Genomic DNA, 18,515 nt, shown 5'->3' on the forward strand with positions numbered 1-18,515 from the left:
GAAGGGGGGGGGGGCTCATTTTATTGTTACAAGCAACCAAATAAATCCATCTGACAGTTGGCTTTCCTTGGCTTCAGTGACTGTTTTCGTGCTGCTTCTGGTGGTGCATGGCTGCCTTTCATTAAGTGTCTTCTATGGGAATAGTTTGGAAGCTTTTAGCTAAAGTGAAGATTTTAGTGAGGAAGATAACCACTTTAAGGTAAACTGGTGTGTGCAAATAAAGACAAGGACACAAAAAAGATCAGGTAGCGACGGGCACACTCCAATTTATCTTGAAATATGAACCAACTTGCCCAGCTGCAAGTTTTACTGAAGACAACCACATGCCTCCATCACAGGATGGAGGAAGTGATTTTATAAAAGCCAAGGACGAACATGACGATGACCTTGTAGACTGCTGCTCTGGTAGCACAAAACCATGTTCTTCTGGAAACCGTGCAAATAAGCCCGAATTGCACCCAGAAGAGTGCTATGAGCACTGCCATACATTGCCCAGCTATTGCTGAAAGACTTGAGCACAAAATGAACTGCAAAAATAATCATGTAATGAGCTTTTCCTTGCACAGTTGTTTCTTTCACGATTCCCGAGACTGGAAAAATTGTTTTGGACTGGAACGGCTGGAAATTGGGTGAAAGTTTCAAACAATAAAAGGTTAAACTATGAAGTCTTGTTTCTGAGGAGTCCATATGGTGTTTTTCATATTCTTATGTGGTTTGGTTAAGGACGATGTAATAGAGCAGGCTCACTTTGAAAATCGTGAAACAGTGTTTTACAGCAGCAAAGGGAAGGCAAACACACGGTTTTTCTTCCGGTAAGTTATTTTTTTCTTCCTCCTCAGGAGGATACTTTGGTGGCTTTTTGCAACTTTGTTCGTCCAATACCATTAAGGTCTTAGTGTAGTGTGAAAGCTTCCCTCTAGTATTATCGCTGTCAATACCATTGACCTCCATGTGGTTGGGCAACTGTTCATGAGGATTTTTCTTTTCTACTCTGGGGTCACATGGAAGATGACATTTCAGATGCCTGTTTTATGATTGGGCAAAATGATATATGCTCTTTTGAATGTTTGGATGTTGCAGTTGTTCTGAAGTATGTCAAGCTTTACAGCCAGGGAGATTTAATTGCCCCATAAACATAAATGTATTGTTCCTAATGCATTGCTACTGTGACTTTTTGTAAAATTCATATTATTCCGAAATAGGGCTCTCATCATTGTATATGATTTATATTGAACTGTATCCTATTTAAACATTCTTGTCCTTACAAACTAGCCCAGAATCATGATAGCCAGGTGGTGAGAACTGATCTTGTAGCACGCGATAACATCGCTGGCGAAAGGAACCAACGCCAACCCATCCTGAGAAACCATGACACATCAGCGAGCTTTGTTAATAATTTTCGTTGGTACAGCCTGAAGTACAAACAGCTAAAGTAGAAGCTGCGATTTCCCTGTTGGGGGACACCAAATAGTACTAGTCAAAACCAGAAAAAATGATGTGGCGTTTGCTCATGATGGTACCTCAACATAAGTAGCGATACTTAGTAAACTCTTACAAAAGACATTATTGTGTTCAGCAGTCTTAAAAATGGAAGCAATATTTCACTTCTCTGGGTTGTTCTTTCTCCAAAGGATCACAACTGTGTGAAGGAGCTTCGATCACTGGTGCAGTTTCAGCAACAAAGGCTCAATGAGTTCCAACTGGAGATCAGGGAACAGGGGCGAGAGATCAGCATGCTCAAGGTAGATGAAACGTTTTTTTATGGTAAACTTTGCGTGTCACTGCATGTGTGTGTTTTATTTAATACGATTGACTTTGCCGCATTTTAAGATATAAACTAAGTTATTCAGCTCCATAAGCTCGTATTTCCTAACCACCCCCTATGCTTGATGACTTTTATAGCCATGATACCTTGAAACTCTGACATCCAAAGACAGTTTGTGGCTGGTCGGTATTTTTCATACTGAAGTAAACTTGGCATAATTTCATAGAATGCTTCCATAGAATGTTCATAGAATTCTTCTGGATTCCAGAAAATACAGAGAGAACATTCTGTACAGTGAATTTAATAACCTAGGAAAGGTAAAATAAGGCTTGTGACAGCCTTTCGATAATGTAGCTTTCTCTTCTTTGGTTTTTATCGTTTTTTTTCCTTATTTCTTTTGCTTCATGTGTTCTTGGAATGAAACAAATGATGAAGAGTGAAATGGGTGGCACAGGTGAGAATGCCAGTTGAGAGATGCTATTTTTTGCTACAATCTGACCCCGCTACAATGAACTGCACTTCAGCAGAATTCCACTACAACTAAAAATTCTCGGTTCCCTGTCAACAGTTCATCGGAGTAAATGCATAACCATTTTCGCCACGGCGAACACTTTTTCTTCTGCCATTTCGCTCCACTTAAGTTTGAGGATGCAATTCCAGGCTCAGATATTTAATGCCATGTAGTAAACACAAGCTCGAACATTCTGATGCATTTTCAGAACATAAAAATGTGTACACAAGGTCTTTCTAGCAATGCCAACATGCGTTCGCATCGCCAGAAACCACCACTGTTTACTATGCACGAGGCCACCATTGCTCGATAGTGATGGCGATGAGACTGCCCTGCTTTTGTCACTGGCTTGCTTCTGTGCTTGCAGACAATCCGAAGCTCTAGCTCAGTTTCTCAGTTCATAGTTTCCTACCTGTAGCTGCTAATTGCAATTCAGAACAATGCCTTTTTCGATGCCAATGCTATTGGTTCTTTTTGCACGTGGCCAGTGCGGTCACTGGTCAGAGTGGCTGTTCATCTGTGTTATCAACAAAAGCAACCAGCTGCAACAAGTGGGTGATAACAATAACATAGAATAAAGCAGAAGTCATCGCTCCACGATACCATGCCGCCATCTTGACGTTGTCGGACACCTTTGACAGCAGAAAGCTACTGGCGTTAGCGCAACTGTTAGGTTCGTTCACGGAAGCCATTGTGGCCGTCGTTTCAGTGTGCTTTTCATCATGGCGTCACTATGCATGGGTGAAAATCGCGTTGTGATGCTTCTGGGGAAAAAAAAAAGGAAAAAGCCGACACATTCTGAACTGCTGGAATAAAAGTTCCTTTGTTTTGCTAGCTCAGGTCAGCTATATGTTTTTTTTCGATTTCACTACAATGAAATTTTTGCTTCAACGAAATTTTTTTCAGGTCTCTTCAGCTTCGTTGTAGCGGTGGTCGACTGTAATAACCCTGCTTTTCAAACACTTTTCTGCAAAGCTTCGCTTGGATTTTTGTATTGCCACTAGTGAAGCAGAATCGCTTTTTATTACCATAACTGGCTTTATATATAAATTTTGCGTGACTTTAGGACTTTATTAGATTCTTTGTGGTTTATTTATCAACATGGCAAACAGCACGGAAGACAGGACAAAAGACATTCAGTGAGGTTGCCAATGCACCAACTGGGCCAAAACATGAAACTAGCTATGTAAATCCTGCTACATTTCCACAGACTGTTGTCAAACTGTACTATTATTGTGCCATAGGATGCACTCTGGCTTTCAGAAACAGAATTGAGTATCGAGCGCCACCTATCATGTGAGCTACCGATTCATGACACACAGGCCAGTCCAAGTTGTGCCACGCTAGATGGTGATACTGTGGTATTCGTATTAAGGCCTACTTAATCAACCATACCTTTCATTTGCTGTCTGAATTGGTAAATCTGGCTGTAACTAATATGCCCGAAAGCATGTGAGACTCTTGCTGTAGCAAGGAGGGTCTCATGACTTCCTTCACAGTGTGGTTGTGGTGTGAGGTAGCTGTCTTCATCCTAGAGATTACCACCCATAAATCCCAACTATTTCATTACCAGTGGTCTAGTCAGCTCAAAGCATTTGTTTTTTCATGTCATTCCTGCTGATTACTGTGATACAGTTTTGCCCTCTTTATACCACCTTAGTGCCCACCCACTTTAAATTTACCAACGGTTAAAACATAGTAGCGACGAATCCCCGACTGAATTTCATAGCGACTAATGCATTCAAAGACCGTTTTAAGTCATAGTAGTTCATCTTATGCCTACTGGTCAGTACGCAATAACATTTTGCGCCATAAAAATTTAGCCCTGAACTTGCAGATGCCACAATGTGCCGCAAACGGTTTTCTGTCATTTCGAGAAGTACGGAGACTGGCCGATTAACTACTGCGCCTTCAGCGCGATGGCGGCAGTGATTTTGTGGGCAATCATAAAGAGAAAAACAAAGCCATGGTGGCGACCGTTGACAAACACACCAGTATGAGTTATCAATCGACGAAAAGCCTTAACACAGGAAGCATCCGCAGCCATGTACTAGGGAATGCATGTGGTATAGCGCCATGTAAGCCTACTGTACATTTTTAATAAGCGGCTACTTAAACGCCCTGGGTGGCCAACTGCTGCTGCTTCATAATGCGGGAGCAGGACAGTGTTTAAGCACGCACCGTCTGCAGAAGTGCCAGCAGCTTGCTGTTGCGGAGATTAGCACTTCAGGTCACAGGCACCAAGAAATCTTGTTGTATTGACGGTAACATGCTCACGGTGCAGCAAGCATTGTGCTGTTGTAGCCATATTGCACACCTATGTTAAGCGACAGCCCAAAGGCGCATCCGTCCGCTGCCATTACCGCTAGAGCATCGCGATGTGCACATCGCTTGTACAAAGCTCGTTATCACTACATTAGCCCAACAGGCTACTCGCTGCATCTGTGCATAGTTGGAAGCGGAGTGGGTGTTTTCTACACAAGAGTGGAAGTTCAGCACCAATTGCGCCATTCTGCACAAGTGTGACCTGCTGGTCCATGCTGAGCATAATATGGCGATTTCTATGATAATTGTCGATTCGAAGTGTAAGTCATTAATGCTAGCCGATTATTATCCTTGACAGAGCAACACTGAGCGTTGGCTATGCAAAGGACGCGCCCGCATCCATATCCAGTGTTCGATTACGTTGTAATTCGGTTCATTCATGGGGCTTGCTAGTGCTTATCTTATCACTGTTATTGCTGTGGTTTCTCCCCTAAAGTGGTGTAACCAACATGAATAACTGTGACTTAGCGAGTAATGCAGTGAAATCTCGATAATTTGTACCAGCCGGGAACCCGGCATGATCATACACCAAATGGCAGTGCGTGCTTACAAGTACAAATATCCGTCTACTGACGTGTGCCTTTGCCAAATATAGTACCTCTGTATATGTTGCCCAAAGTACCCACCAGAAAGTGTTTTCTACCTTTTTGCGAAAGTGCAAAAAAGAAATTAGGCTGGCACTCTAACATGATCGTTTTATAGCGCGTATTGGTGACACAAAGGCGCATTTCGAAACTATTACAGGGTACGGAGCGACTGAAACAGCGACAGAACGGACTATCAGCTTTTTCCGATACATTTGTGCGCTTCTCTACTGCGATCTTGTATTAAGCGACAACTGACAGTTTCATTGAAACACAGAGTGGTCGCGTGGACTCGGTCATCTCCTGGTTAGTTGCGTGCAGCGTGGCACCTATGCTGCCCACGCCATCGCTGTCAGACGGCTCAATGTACGGTGTGTGCGGATTGGCTCTGTGAATTTCTCCTCCCCACTCCGCTTCATACCGAGCTCAGAGGAGCAGAGTACAGTAGACTTCATTTAAGACGAACTTGAAGGGATCATGATCATTTGTTTGTCTTATCAGGAGTTTGTCTTATCAGAAGTGCCCCCCAAAACAAAATGGTAACATGCCAAGTACACCCACATATGTTGCTTCAAAACACTGAATGAAGTGTACTTACAATGGCAACAAAATGAACAAGACAAAACGTTCATTTGTCTTAGCTTGACAAAACATACTTTCGAGTAGACTATTTACACTAATCTAATGAGTATTCAATTTTTCTAGTTCATAATAACTATGCCTATGTGTGAATTGTTGCCACATTTAAACAACAAAACTTTAGCATGACTCTATTTTCACAATTACAAAAAGATAAAAAGGGAGAGGCAAGCACTGTTTTCTTTCAAAAAATGGGAAATTTATTCTTCTTGCTGTTCACCTTCCGAAGGGCTGTTTCACTGGCTTTGCTATCATTCTGGGATATGCCTCCATTGGATACGATTACCTCTACAAAGCTAATATATGCAAAGTTACTTATGAAAGTCGGCAAGCTTTTCTTTGAGGTTCGAATGTTTAATTTTCAGCCACAGTAACTTTTCCTGAACGACGTCCAGCTGAAGATCTCCGTTTACACTACTCACGATCACAAGCCTCTGGCACGCAGGAAAGACACGATGCAGCTATATTTTGTGTGCAAAAATAAGCTTCCTTCGTCGGGCACTTTCATAATCAAAAATAGTGCATCACAGTTGGCTGTATTTTACTGGGAACAGATACGACGCACACTGACCACAACATGTTCTCAGGCGCCATTGTGTGACAGCGATAACAATGCATCTGACTCCTCTGACGGGAGTTCTGATGCCGCAAATGTGGTTTCGGTTTCATGTGATTTATATGAACAGACAATCTTTCTTCCTGTTTCTACTTTCATTTGGCTTTTATTTTTGCCCCCCTTCCCTTGCATTTTCCCCTCTATCCAAGCTCTTGTGTTCTTCCTTTCTCCACTAACTCCTGTTGGGGAACAGAACGTAAGGAGAATGCAAAAGGAGGAATGCTTTTTGTTGCTTTCTTTGCTGATAAAACTGCCTCTTTCTCCACGTATCGGCTATGGGTTGTGGGAATTGAGGCTAGCCCGCTGCCTTTGCGCGGGCTTTGCCGCCTTTTCTGCCGTTCTCATGTCCCGACATGTCTGCCCTCCTTTGCTGTCTGCTGCGCTGAGAGAGCGGAATGACGTTTAACTCCCTCACCCGGTAGCGGATGTTGACTGTGGCGCCGCGCGCGGGGACTCCCGAGAGGTTCTCGCGCGCTGCGTCGGGAGCTGTCAGATACTCTCCGGGACAGCAAACGGTGAGCCACGCTATCTTTTCCGTCCGTCGACTCCCGTCACTCGGGGCTCGTCGGACTTCGCTGACGGCGCCTCGCGCCCGAGGCGAACGCTCACCTTTTGTTGCCCCGCTGCGTACGCACAGCCGGGGGGTGGTACGGTGTCCTAGTGCGTGGCCTAGCTACGCCGACCCGTCTCCCTTCGAAGCCAACACGAGCGCTTTTGCCCTCGCTCGAGCAACCGGGCCTTGGTCCCGGTGTCTCCGTGGATCACCTTTACCGCGGAGACGTGCTTGTGGCACCCTGTGTAGTACTTTGTGCCCGTGGCGTGGATAAGCCGACTTGCTTTCCCGCCGCGCCTTTTGCAACGGGCTGTACTGCGTTTGGTGTTGCCACAATAAAGTGTTGCGACTTTGAGCAGTATCGTGTTCTCGCGACGGCAATGGTTAACGTGTGCCCTGCGGCTCGCTAAGACCGGACCCACGCTAGTGGCCGTACTCCTTCGGGATACGTGTACACCACAGGGTGAAAAAGATACCAGCTTTATGCATGGGCCTTTCTTCTCCTCTTATCTAAATCGGCAAACATCCATATTTAAGTCCATAAACAAGCGTGTAATATGAAATTATTGGTATTTTTGCTTGCTACCAGCTCTAAACTTTAGAAGAATATCATTAACAAATACATTGTAGAATACACTAAATGTACACAATATACTTTCACGATCACAGCATGGGTTTTGTGCTGGCTATGCTACTGTTATACAGTTGCTTCAATTTACGCACGACATTGCTTCTTTCCTTAATGACAAAAAACAGGTTGATGTCATATTTATTGAATATTCGAAGGTCTTTGACTTTGTTCGCCTGGCAAAATTTTTAGATTTTTAACAATTTTTTATGGCAATAACAAGCTGGTTGATTGGATAGCAGATTACTTGCTCTTGCGCTCAAAATTTGTTCTGTTTAACCACACGAAGTCAACTGATGTACTTAATACATCAGTAGGGTGCCTTCAGACTCGGTGCTTGATGCGGTTTTGTTTGTTATTTATATAAATGAACGAAAAAAAGTTGTCGGCAATACTCAAATTCAACTTAAAATGTAAACAGATGACTGCATTATCTGTAGAATCACGTCTAATACTTAAGGTCAGAATGCTCTGAATAGTGTTTAGTCGTTTTGTAATGAAAGTAAAACATGGTAAACTTCAACGAAACTGTGGTCACAACCTTTTCAAACAAGAAACAGCCTCTTCATTATACATATACTAATGACGGTGTCGGTCTATTGTAGGTGTTTTAGTAGATGTTTAAACACATTGGTGCAACTATCATAGCAAATTTAAAATGACACACTCACGTCGAAACAATCTGGAACAAGCTCTTCGAAAATTATGGTCTCTCCAATGCACGTTAAGCAACTAGACAAAAGAATGCTGACATTTACTATTAAAGGAATTTATGTTGGTCAAACTTGAATATGCGTTGGTTGTTTTGTTGCCTCACCACAAACATGACATAACTACGTTAGGAAGAGTTTTCTTTAAAAAAAAAAAGCAATGCTGCTTTTATTTTGTCGCTATGACTAGCGTTTCTTGCCTACTTCGCATGGGCATTATTATCACTGCAGCCATTCTCAAACATTGGCACACTTACAACCGTGTCATCCTCCTGCTTAAACAAGATAGTTCACACTGGTTCGAGCGTTCCGGCAACCATATCCTTCGTTGCATCTTCTGCACACCGCACCTAGTTATTTGATCTTCAAAATATTGTGCCCATTCAATTTTTGTTTTCTTTTGTTTAGTTTGATTTTCTGCAGAATGTGCACTTTTTTTGGAAGGAGCTTGATGGGTATTTGCACAGACTCGGTGCTGAGAAATTGGAAAAAAAAATAGTGTGAAGATGTTTTTTTGTTAAATTATATTCAAGGTGCTGAACTTCTCAGTTTTCAAGGTGCTGAACATCTGTATTTACACCTGCTATGTCTGGAAAACCGAGACAGCAGTATTTGCAAATAAATAGCATTAAGGCATGCTGCTATCACATTTACTGCTAGATACGTAGCAGAAACCTAGCTTACAAAGATGGTTCAGCTTGAATTGAGGGCGATGCAGCGAGCGATGGAAAGGAAATGGTGGGTGTAACCTAAAGAGACAGAGAGCAGAGTGAATCGGGGAACAAACCAGGGTTAAGGATATCATAGTCGACATCAAGAAGAAATGGACATGGGCCGGGCACGTAACATGTAGGCAGGATAACTGCTGGTCATTATGGGTAACTGACTTTAAAAGGCAAGCACGTTAAAGGGAGACAAAAAGTTATATGAGCAGAGGAGATTGGGAAGTTTGCGGGTATAAAGTGGCAGCAGCAAGCACAGGACAGAGTTGACTGGCGGAACATGCGAGAGGCTTTTGTCCTGCAGTAGACGTAGTCAGGCTGATGATCAGGATGATAATGCTTTCACGTTAACTGCTTCACCTTTTCGGGAAAGCAGATTTTGTTCATATTAATAGGAAAATTTGTGTTACTCACCAAGACTTCGGTGTTCTAATAAAATTTTTGTTTATTATCATATTGAAATGGAATTTTCAGGCAACGATATTTTAACCTGCTATGAAAATATATGCAATTCATTTTCTTTCATCTCAAGTAGTTTTAGAGATATTGAATAAATAATGAATAGCTGGATTGCCCAAATATTCTGCAATTTAATCATTGAATATCCTAGAACACTTTATGTGGACATAACCTGAATAATCAAGGATTACACCTATACTATCACTCTAATTAAAGCTCTATTTTTATAAAATTTATTGCCATATGTATTGTAATGGTTGGGAACATGAGAATCTTCATGAGATTTATCAGCACATAAAAATTTTTCTCTTGACTAAATATAAATTTCAGTAGTCTTATTGTGTATAGGAACTCATAAGCTGTCAATTAGAACAAGAATTGTTGAAATCTGATCACTAGATCAAAAGATACTGTGGGCAACAGTATAGCACATAGGCAAAAAACTGATTTTAACAAAATGCAAAAAGAAGTTTGAAGACTTGATATAGGTTTAATTCTTGCCAAAAAAGCAACAGATAGGAGTCCTTTTTGCTCTAGAAGCCACCAGGCACATAATCACTATCGCTCTTTTTCACACGCCTCTTCTTCATGGCATTCTTGAAGTCTTCTGCTCTGGTATGCTTTTTGTCGCATGCCGCTAGCCGCTGCTGGTCCTTTTCCAGACATCTTTCAACATCTGTGTTGCCTTGGTTCAAATGCAGCTCCTTTAAAATGGCCTCAGAAGCACGTTTCTTTCCAGCATTGAACCGAGCAACCGCTTCCGCAACAGCAGTTTTGACTGTGAATAGTGAGGCGTGCTTGGTTTTCGGTACAAGTGACCAGATCACTGAATAAAGGCTCTCATTTGAGTTTTGAGTTTTGCCTCTTTGGCAGCGCTCCAACAGCTTTCGATCTGAGAGGCGAGTGTACACTGGAAGGAGCGCTTCAGCAACATGTCCCGGGAGTTTGTACCGATGCTTACGAGGAGCCTGCTGCCTTGCCACTGCCTTGTTGTGTGCACACCATGAGTCTTCTCTCTTTGGGCACCGTGAATGTTGTGGCTTTGCATCAGTAGAAGTCACATGATAGTGAGTGGCAAGGGCAGCATTCTTCATCTCATCGATGTTTCCCCGGTGTGCCTTAAGTGCCCAACCATAATAATTTGTAAGCTTCGTTGGAAGCTCAGCAGTGAGCTTTCCTTTGCCACCGAGGTTTGGCCGACCTTCCCCCTTGCTCTTCTGCAGGAGGTGTCTCAGTGCAGCACCCATCCTTTTATGTATATGATTTACGCAATCCTCCTTTTGGATAGCCACGAATCCATACACTTGTTCCTCCCGAAGGCTGTTAAAAGCGTGGCTATCGCCATCGCACAACATCGTTGTGTAGTGGAATCCATGCTTTTTGAGCTGCTCGTGAAGGCTGTTGAAAGCGCGGCTATCGCCATCGCACAACATTGTTGTGTAACAGAATCCATGCTCTTCGAGGGACCGGCGAAACAGAATTTAGGCAGCCTCCACCTCCATCTGGCCAGGCTTGCTCGAAGAGATTTTTCGGCATTTATGCCGAGCTCACCACTCACTGTATCGAGGGTCATCGTTCTTGGGGCCAATCTCGCAACCCAAACAGAAGTTCAAGAGAACTTTGAAGTCCAACACATAGCCCGAAAACAGTTTTATTACAATTCCCACACAAATGTTTGACAACTGGCCACGAGTGAGCCAAGTCCCGTCGAAGCAAACTGCGATATTGCCGGGGTTCCCGAAATTAAGTTCAGTATAGATGGCCTTCACAGCTGTTGTGCACTCGCTCATAATACCTACGGATGCGTTCATCGCGGCAGGGTTCATCTTGGTTTTCACGTAGTCTTGGTACGTTTTGTTGTGCATTCCACGACGAGACATTCAGGGCCGAAAAAATGTCGTTTAGCACTGTCTGCCCATTGCCTGTGCTGATAACTACACGAGCCGCAAGCACATTTACTTCGAAAGGGTTGCACTTCGCATTCCCCCCTGCTCTCGGCGAGCTCCATCCGGCGCTGACATCTCCGCAGACGGCACAGTTCACCACTATTCTAACTGCCACTCTGTACTCACGGTCGCCCCGTGAAACGTTCAATGGGCCAGAGCAGAATTCGCATTTCGCGCACAGAAGCAGTTGGTTCAGCAACGGTAGGCTTAGCAGCATGAACTGTGTGCCGGACCCACCACTTCCAGGGAATCTCCGATAAGCGACCGCTTTCGGCGGGTAGCGGATAACGAAGACAGCTTCTGTCGTTGCTCTTTCGCGCGATGCTCTTTCGCGCGATGCTCAATCTCCACTTTTTCAGCTTCTGTCACAAAATGCGTATCGATGCGCGTTGTCCCCTTGTCGTCAGCCACAGGCATCGCTTGCGCGGCTGCAGCTTCGGTGGATATCGTGCACCCACTGGCGCATATCGTGGAGCTCATCGCCATCGATTCACTCGACGGTACTTCAGGTATCCAAGAGCAACGCTTCCGTTTTCTGTCGTAGGCATGAGCTGTCGTGATTGCGTTGCCCGCCAACCATCGTCGCGTCCGAACAATTTGTGACATGGAGTCGCGCATTGTCGGGCAGGCGAAATTTTCGGTCGTCCAATTAGAGAGCAGGATTTGCTCCACGTGGTACGAACGCGCCAATGCCGTGCGAGTATTCCCTCCTTTTTGGTGGCGTGTAGCTCCACAGTCGCCATACTTAGAGTTGTTTTCTCGCTAAAACTGGATTGCAGAAGAATTTAGCTTTCGAATGATTCCAAAATGGCCACACTGCGGCTAACGGTAACCGCAGACGATTGAATTTGCCAATGCGGCAAATGCGGCTAACGGTTACCGCATTGAATTTGCCCATTTTCGGGGGGCATTTTCGAGCGAGAGTGATCATGATCTCTTTAGAACGTAATAACAAAATAAATAATAATCGGAACGCGTTAATATTTCAGCAATAGATTCTTTTGGACGTCCAGATTTCGAAAAAGAAATATTTTGAAATATCGATTTTTTCAAGACCCGTGTCTTCCTTTAATACTTGACCCCCCTCCCCTCTACGCGCCGCGCCTCCGCCGAAGGTGAAAACACCACAGCACCACCACCGGCAATTTTGGTACCGGCGCAAAGGTCTACTTCCACCCCTGTCTACAGCAAGCGGATCTGTAGACAGGCGTGCGCTGAATGCAGCTAGCCAGTAGACGATTTAATACTTTGCTGCCGTACTGCGTATAAAAAAAACCCAGTTTTCGCTTGAAAGCAGACTACGAAACACATGTATCGGGAACAGCCGATTATGTCCATTCCATCGTCCAGGATTACATATCGTACTTTGTGTATCCTGGACCCCGCAGTAGTTTCTAAATGCTCCTTGGCGTCACCGTTGTGTGCTATCACATGGTTGTGCGGGAGTGGCAAGATCTTTTCTGCACTTCATTAAAGAGAAATGGCTTTGCGGGGAGTACTTCAGGCAATATTTACAGTGGCACTGCATTTATTCCTTTGCTGGCGGCGATGCCGCACGTCAGCAGATGCAAATTTGTAGCTGGTGGTTAATTCATAGTAAGTTAAGTGGGTATTTATGCTGCCATTCATGGCAAGTAGGTATTAACGAGGTTTCACTGTACTACTTGTTATGTTCGAGTTTAAACAAAGGTTTCGTTATTTCTTCCCTATTTTTCCTGCTACAGGCGGATCTGTAGACAGGCGTGCACTGAATGCAGCTAGCCAGTAGACGATTTAATACTCTGCTGCTGTACTGCGTACAAAAAAAAACTCCAGGAAATTCAGAAGCTATAATAAAGAAAATGTATTTAATAAATACATTACTTGGTCATTTCCTTGATTTATAAGAGCTGTTTTTTATATCTATGTTCTGATTAAGCTTCAAGACTGCTGTGCACTTTTTTCTTAACATTTTAGCATGTGTCTGCTGCTTCTACTGCCACCCTTCTTGAAAGCCCCCTTTTTTTTCCCTTCTTCTTCTTTAAAAGACATCTTTGCATGCTCTGAAAGTGTGATTTCATGCTTTTAGCATTTCCACTTCGAATTTTGTTCCGAAATGACTGTAGCCAGTTTCATAACTCAAGTTTACAAGCAGAGCACTCTTTCTTTAGGTGAAAGCTTTAGGTGTCTGTGTTTCAAGATTGTAAGGGTTCCAGAACATAAGCTAAAAAAAAAAGTGAGCGCACTAGCTGTGCGTGTAGTTCGTTCAATTTGTTTTTGTGGCATTCCTACGAGTTAAAGGAAACACCACAGTGGTGTAGTGGTGCTCAACTGCTCACCCAAAGGTCGCAGGATTGAATCCTGGTCACAGCGGTAGTGTTTTAATAGCAGCTAAATGCTAGCCGCTCATGTAACCCTTTGTCGGTTGACCTATATTTTTTACACAGTGATATGAAAATGGCTGCGGTATATTCTTATAAACTTCAAAGAAGTAGTATGAAACTGATTTCATTACAATCAAGCCAGTAGTTTACTGTAAAAAGTGGGATATACATGTCCTACTGACTCGTGAGACTGTTTTGAAAAAGTGGGAAAGCACTGTCCCACTGCCTCATGAAGGCACCATGTCACGATTGGTTCAACAGGTATTTGGGATGAAATGCCCGAAGGAAGTGGCGCAGAGTATCACTTCTCAAGCTTTCAAGAGCAATGTTGGGTGAACCTCCTTTCAGTAGAACGCTATCTGCAGTTGTTCCTCTTGTGAGCCTTCATAGCGTTCTGTTCTGTTTCTGTAAAGCTTACTTCACTGCCAGTGCAAACTATTCTTTTTTGCTTATTTGATTTTCCTTACTTTTTCTATCATAACTGTGTAGCACAGCTGTTGTCCCAGAATACGTGCCTACTTTTCGAAAGGTATAACACACAAAGAGAATCATTTCCACGCGCTAATATCTACAATAGCACTGAGGGATGAGCAGGGCGATTTTGAAGGGGATTGTTCGGCCATATTCATTGGCAAGTTATTAGGCAAATTTACAAATACGTGTGATGACTGGAAGCTATAATGACCTCTTGAAAACCACAAACAGAGGAAGTTATCCGGAATTCTGGTTGGTAGGTTCTGTGAATTTGAAGAAGAGGAAAATTCAGAAGCTATAATAAAAAAGTTGGCCAAACTCCCACATAATTGTAATACAACTTTCGCCCTTCAAGAGCATGATAAAAAAATTCTTGAGTCTATGAAGACTTGACCCTTTCGTTACTGCGCCTGTTCAAATTGATCACCGATGATAGTCGATTTGGCATGTTAAACCTGTTTCTTGTGCATCCAACACTTTCTGGTTGTTAGTCCAGCCACTCAACTTTCAGAATCAAATTGAATTTACCCGTTTCGGCAACATAGTGTTTTTTGGCAGGCCTTTGTTCGAACCAATGTGCTTGTGTTGTTGGAAATGTGCACTAGGCTGGCGAACTTGACAAAAGGGTGTGCTCCTTGTGATTATGGTACTGTAACATCGCAGTTATGTAATAAAAAAAACCTTTGCAAGCTAAATATTGAATTAAAGTGTCAGCTTCACAATTTGACAATGTTGAGCAATAATGATTGCCAAAAATTTATGCCAGCTATTCAATAGAAAGTGGTTGCTAGGAGTTAGGGAAAATTTATTCTACAAAAAATATTTCAGAAGGTCCGCCGCATGTTGAAAGTGTCAAAGTGACCTTCTCATCCAGTTTCCAGCAGCTTTGGCATTGCTTGCATTGTTATATCAGACACAGGGTCGCATCTAGTGTCATTAGTCGCTCCTATGGCATCATCAGCATACGCGTATAGGTGTGCACTAGCGCTGAAAAACACACACGCCGCTCGAATCTTTCTTGCAACCGCACCTGAATTGAGTGAGGACGAGCTTAGAGTTCAAGGATGACAGCACCTCAGCCTCAGGTTTTACGGCGGATGTTTTGGGTCAGCCTTAGACATCTGAAGCCGTTCATGGGTTTGTTTTGTTTACAGCCTCAAGATATTTCCTCCGCTGAAAGTACGTAGCTGCCGACCTTTGTGCACAATCTTATAGCTACTCCAGTTACTTATGAGGTCCACGCTTTGCTAGGGAATGGTGTGCTGGTGTCGGCTGCAGAGCTTCTCCTAATGACAACAAGGCCACCGGAGCACATCTTGGCGCGGACTACGGAGCATTGCAAAACGTTTTAGAACTGCGCGCGATATCGTTCGTTTTTTAAGACTGTGCGAAATGCTAAGAAATATGCTTGGATGCATATGTCAATCTATACGGAGTGAGCTGGCTCATGGAAGGAGGTGATACTAGACGAAATAGTGAAGTTCATTATATTTTATTCATAGAGGGATTACTCACATTATGGGCATCCATTTATATTAAAAAACCTGAAGGCTATTATGGCAAAAAACAAAAAAAGCTAAAATTAACTGAAAAAAAGTGTAGATTCACTTGTGTCTCGCGAAAAATCAAGCAATGCTTCACCACATGGCACGGGCATTAAAGCAGCACATCGGTTCTGATTTTCTTTGTCTGTTTGAATAGAAACATTTCGTAGAACATTTATTATTTTTGATACTATTACTGGGTCTCAAAATGTATATTCTGAATTTTCTTTGTTTTGAATATTTTCGTATTAATAGTGTTTTTTTTATTGTACTGTTTACCAGCCGGCAACCGAAAATCACACACTTTTCACATTTTTATTCATTTTAAAATATTTTTATTGCTCTAGGAAATATTTTTAGAAAGAGCACTTCATTGCACAAAATTTGGTATACCGGAATGCATGTTTTAGTTCTTTTCAAGCTGGCAAAAACGATCTTACCGAGACATATGAAAAATAACCATTTTCGTGTGGTAACGAAAGAGATAAGTAAGATAAAAGTGACAGATAAATAATCATTTTTGCATGGTAACGAAAGAGTGAAGTTAGATATAAGTGACTTAGCGCTGCGCTAAGTGCGACGGGTGATGTGAGAGATCATTTTTTCTTTGGACGGCAAAGTGGGACGTATGTGTCCCACTTTCACACAAAGTAGCACTCCAATGCATTTTTGACCATACTGAGATAATGCCATTTTGAATGTAGTGTCGATCCCGGATATATCGAACTTGAAGGAGACCACGAAATAGCTTGTTATATAGATAATTCGAAATACAGATTATGCACATTTAAGGCTTGAAGCATTTGAGGCCTGAGAAATTGTTACAAGTGCTAACATGACGATTCGCTTAAAGTATAGTGAACAAATGTGAACTGCAAGTTGCAACGCTTTATTTCGCATGAAAATACACTCAGACCTCATTATAATAAATTTGCATCTTACATGAAAATAAGTTTGCTATATCCAAAAATTCGTTATAAAGGTTTATTCCTAACACTATATCTATTGCACGACTATTTTTTATTTACTTTGTTATAACCAATATTTCATTATATCTGTATTCCTGCATTTCCGATGGAGGCGGAAATGTTGTAGGCCCGTGTGCTCAGATTTGGGTGCACGTTAAAGAACCCCAGGTGGTCTAAATTTCCGGAGCCTTCCACTACGGCGTCTCTCAAAATCATATAGTGGTTTTGGGACGTTAAACTCCACATATCAATCAATCATTATATCTGTATTCGTTATATCGAGGTTTGAGTGTAGTCCAAAAGCTTGTCTTGCTTCTTGTGGGCTGTTAAGTTCCAGTCCTCCCCAATATCATCGAAGCTTTTCAAATAAGCAAGCTCAACTCCTTCGGCCACAACAGCGTTGATTGATGCAAAATGCTCATGCAAGCTTTGAAGCGCGGTGGGAGCGAAGGCGTTCACATATTCATAACCACACAAGTACACTTCCGTGGCAACAGCAGCCATGCTCTCAGCATCAATGCAGGCAGAAACAGCTACTTCGTCATCTGCACTAATGAAGTCGCTCACTGTTCGAGATCGTGCCTGGAAACATTGATAAGTCGCAGAATTCACTGGAGAACCGTACGCTGTTGTCAGTGGTCATGATTCACCCGAAGTCATAACCTGGCCCGCAAGGAAGATTTACAGCGGTGCTTTACTTGATGTCGCTCCAAGTGCCAGTTATAGTTTTTATCGCTACGTGTGCATCTACGTTCTGTTCTACTCTTGAATGAAGATTTATTGGGAACAAAAGGTTAGAAGTCCACAAGGCGCAAAATACAACGTCGTTGCAATGTTGCCAATATCGATGTCACTTGTTGCTTTGTAGCCGTCAGCCACTGCTTTCAGCTGCTTTGATGCGAAAAGCTAGAAAAAGCGTAGCCCTAGAGACATGTTTTCAAACCATAAACACCAAAATACGTTACGAGGTTGCACATCTCGAAGGACATGCTTTTAAGGCTTTCATACCATTTTGCGCTAGCAAACAAAGAAGGGAATGCAAATATTGCAACGAAATCACCGAGTCACTTTGCATTCTTATTTTAGTGTCCTCGGCAATCGGCCTTTTCATAACACTATGCATTAAGACCAGAAGATTGTGCATCAAACATACCGGCGCACTCGCAAGCGCCGCACAACGATCCATATCAGCGCGATACAATAGCACTGTCGTTTCAATATAGAATAGCACCACGCAAAAAGGGTTCGGAACTCGTTAGGACGTGGTCAAAAAGTGATCATATTTGCTAGGAAAAATGCACTTTCTGGACTTCGGTACAGCGCAGCATTGGATATAGCGGATGTTCGCTGTGCAGAACTTCTATGCACTGGTGCACCAGTCCCATACTTTTGCATGGAAAATTAAAGGGTATTTTCAACTGTTTAATATAGTCAATAATTCAATATAACCATGTTTGATATATCTGGGTCGACTGCATTAAAAGTCATGTACTAGCCAGGTTGGTTCATTTTGCTGAGAGACCTTCAACAATTTTAGTAAGCGTTCAGAAAAGCCCAAACCATAGCGAAATATGCTGCACGACGTCATGGCTGGCCATGGTGTAAACATAGCACACGTGCTTCTTCTGTTGTACAAAAAGGAAGCTGGTGATGTCGTCTGATGCGGAATCTTGCTCATCAGATGATGAGCAAGATGATGAGCAATCTT

At 42.8% G+C, this 18,515-nt stretch overlaps 1 protein-coding gene across 2 annotated transcripts in view; it reads left to right on the forward strand.

Annotated features, from left to right (window-relative positions):
* elgi (E3 ubiquitin-protein ligase NRDP1 elgi) overlaps positions 1-18,515 on the forward strand; it is a 51,935-nt gene that overhangs the window by 14,303 nt on the left and 19,117 nt on the right. For both annotated transcript variants that reach the window (XM_037426833.2, XM_075876268.1), the window contains exon 4: positions 1,632-1,742. In XM_037426833.2, the coding sequence (XP_037282730.1) occupies positions 1,632-1,742 (111 nt within the window). The remainder of the gene's footprint in view (positions 1-1,631; positions 1,743-18,515) is intronic.

Source organism: Rhipicephalus microplus, chromosome X (genome assembly GCF_043290135.1).
Source record: "Rhipicephalus microplus isolate Deutch F79 chromosome X, USDA_Rmic, whole genome shotgun sequence".
Taxonomy (NCBI): Eukaryota; Metazoa; Arthropoda; class Arachnida; order Ixodida; family Ixodidae; genus Rhipicephalus; species Rhipicephalus microplus.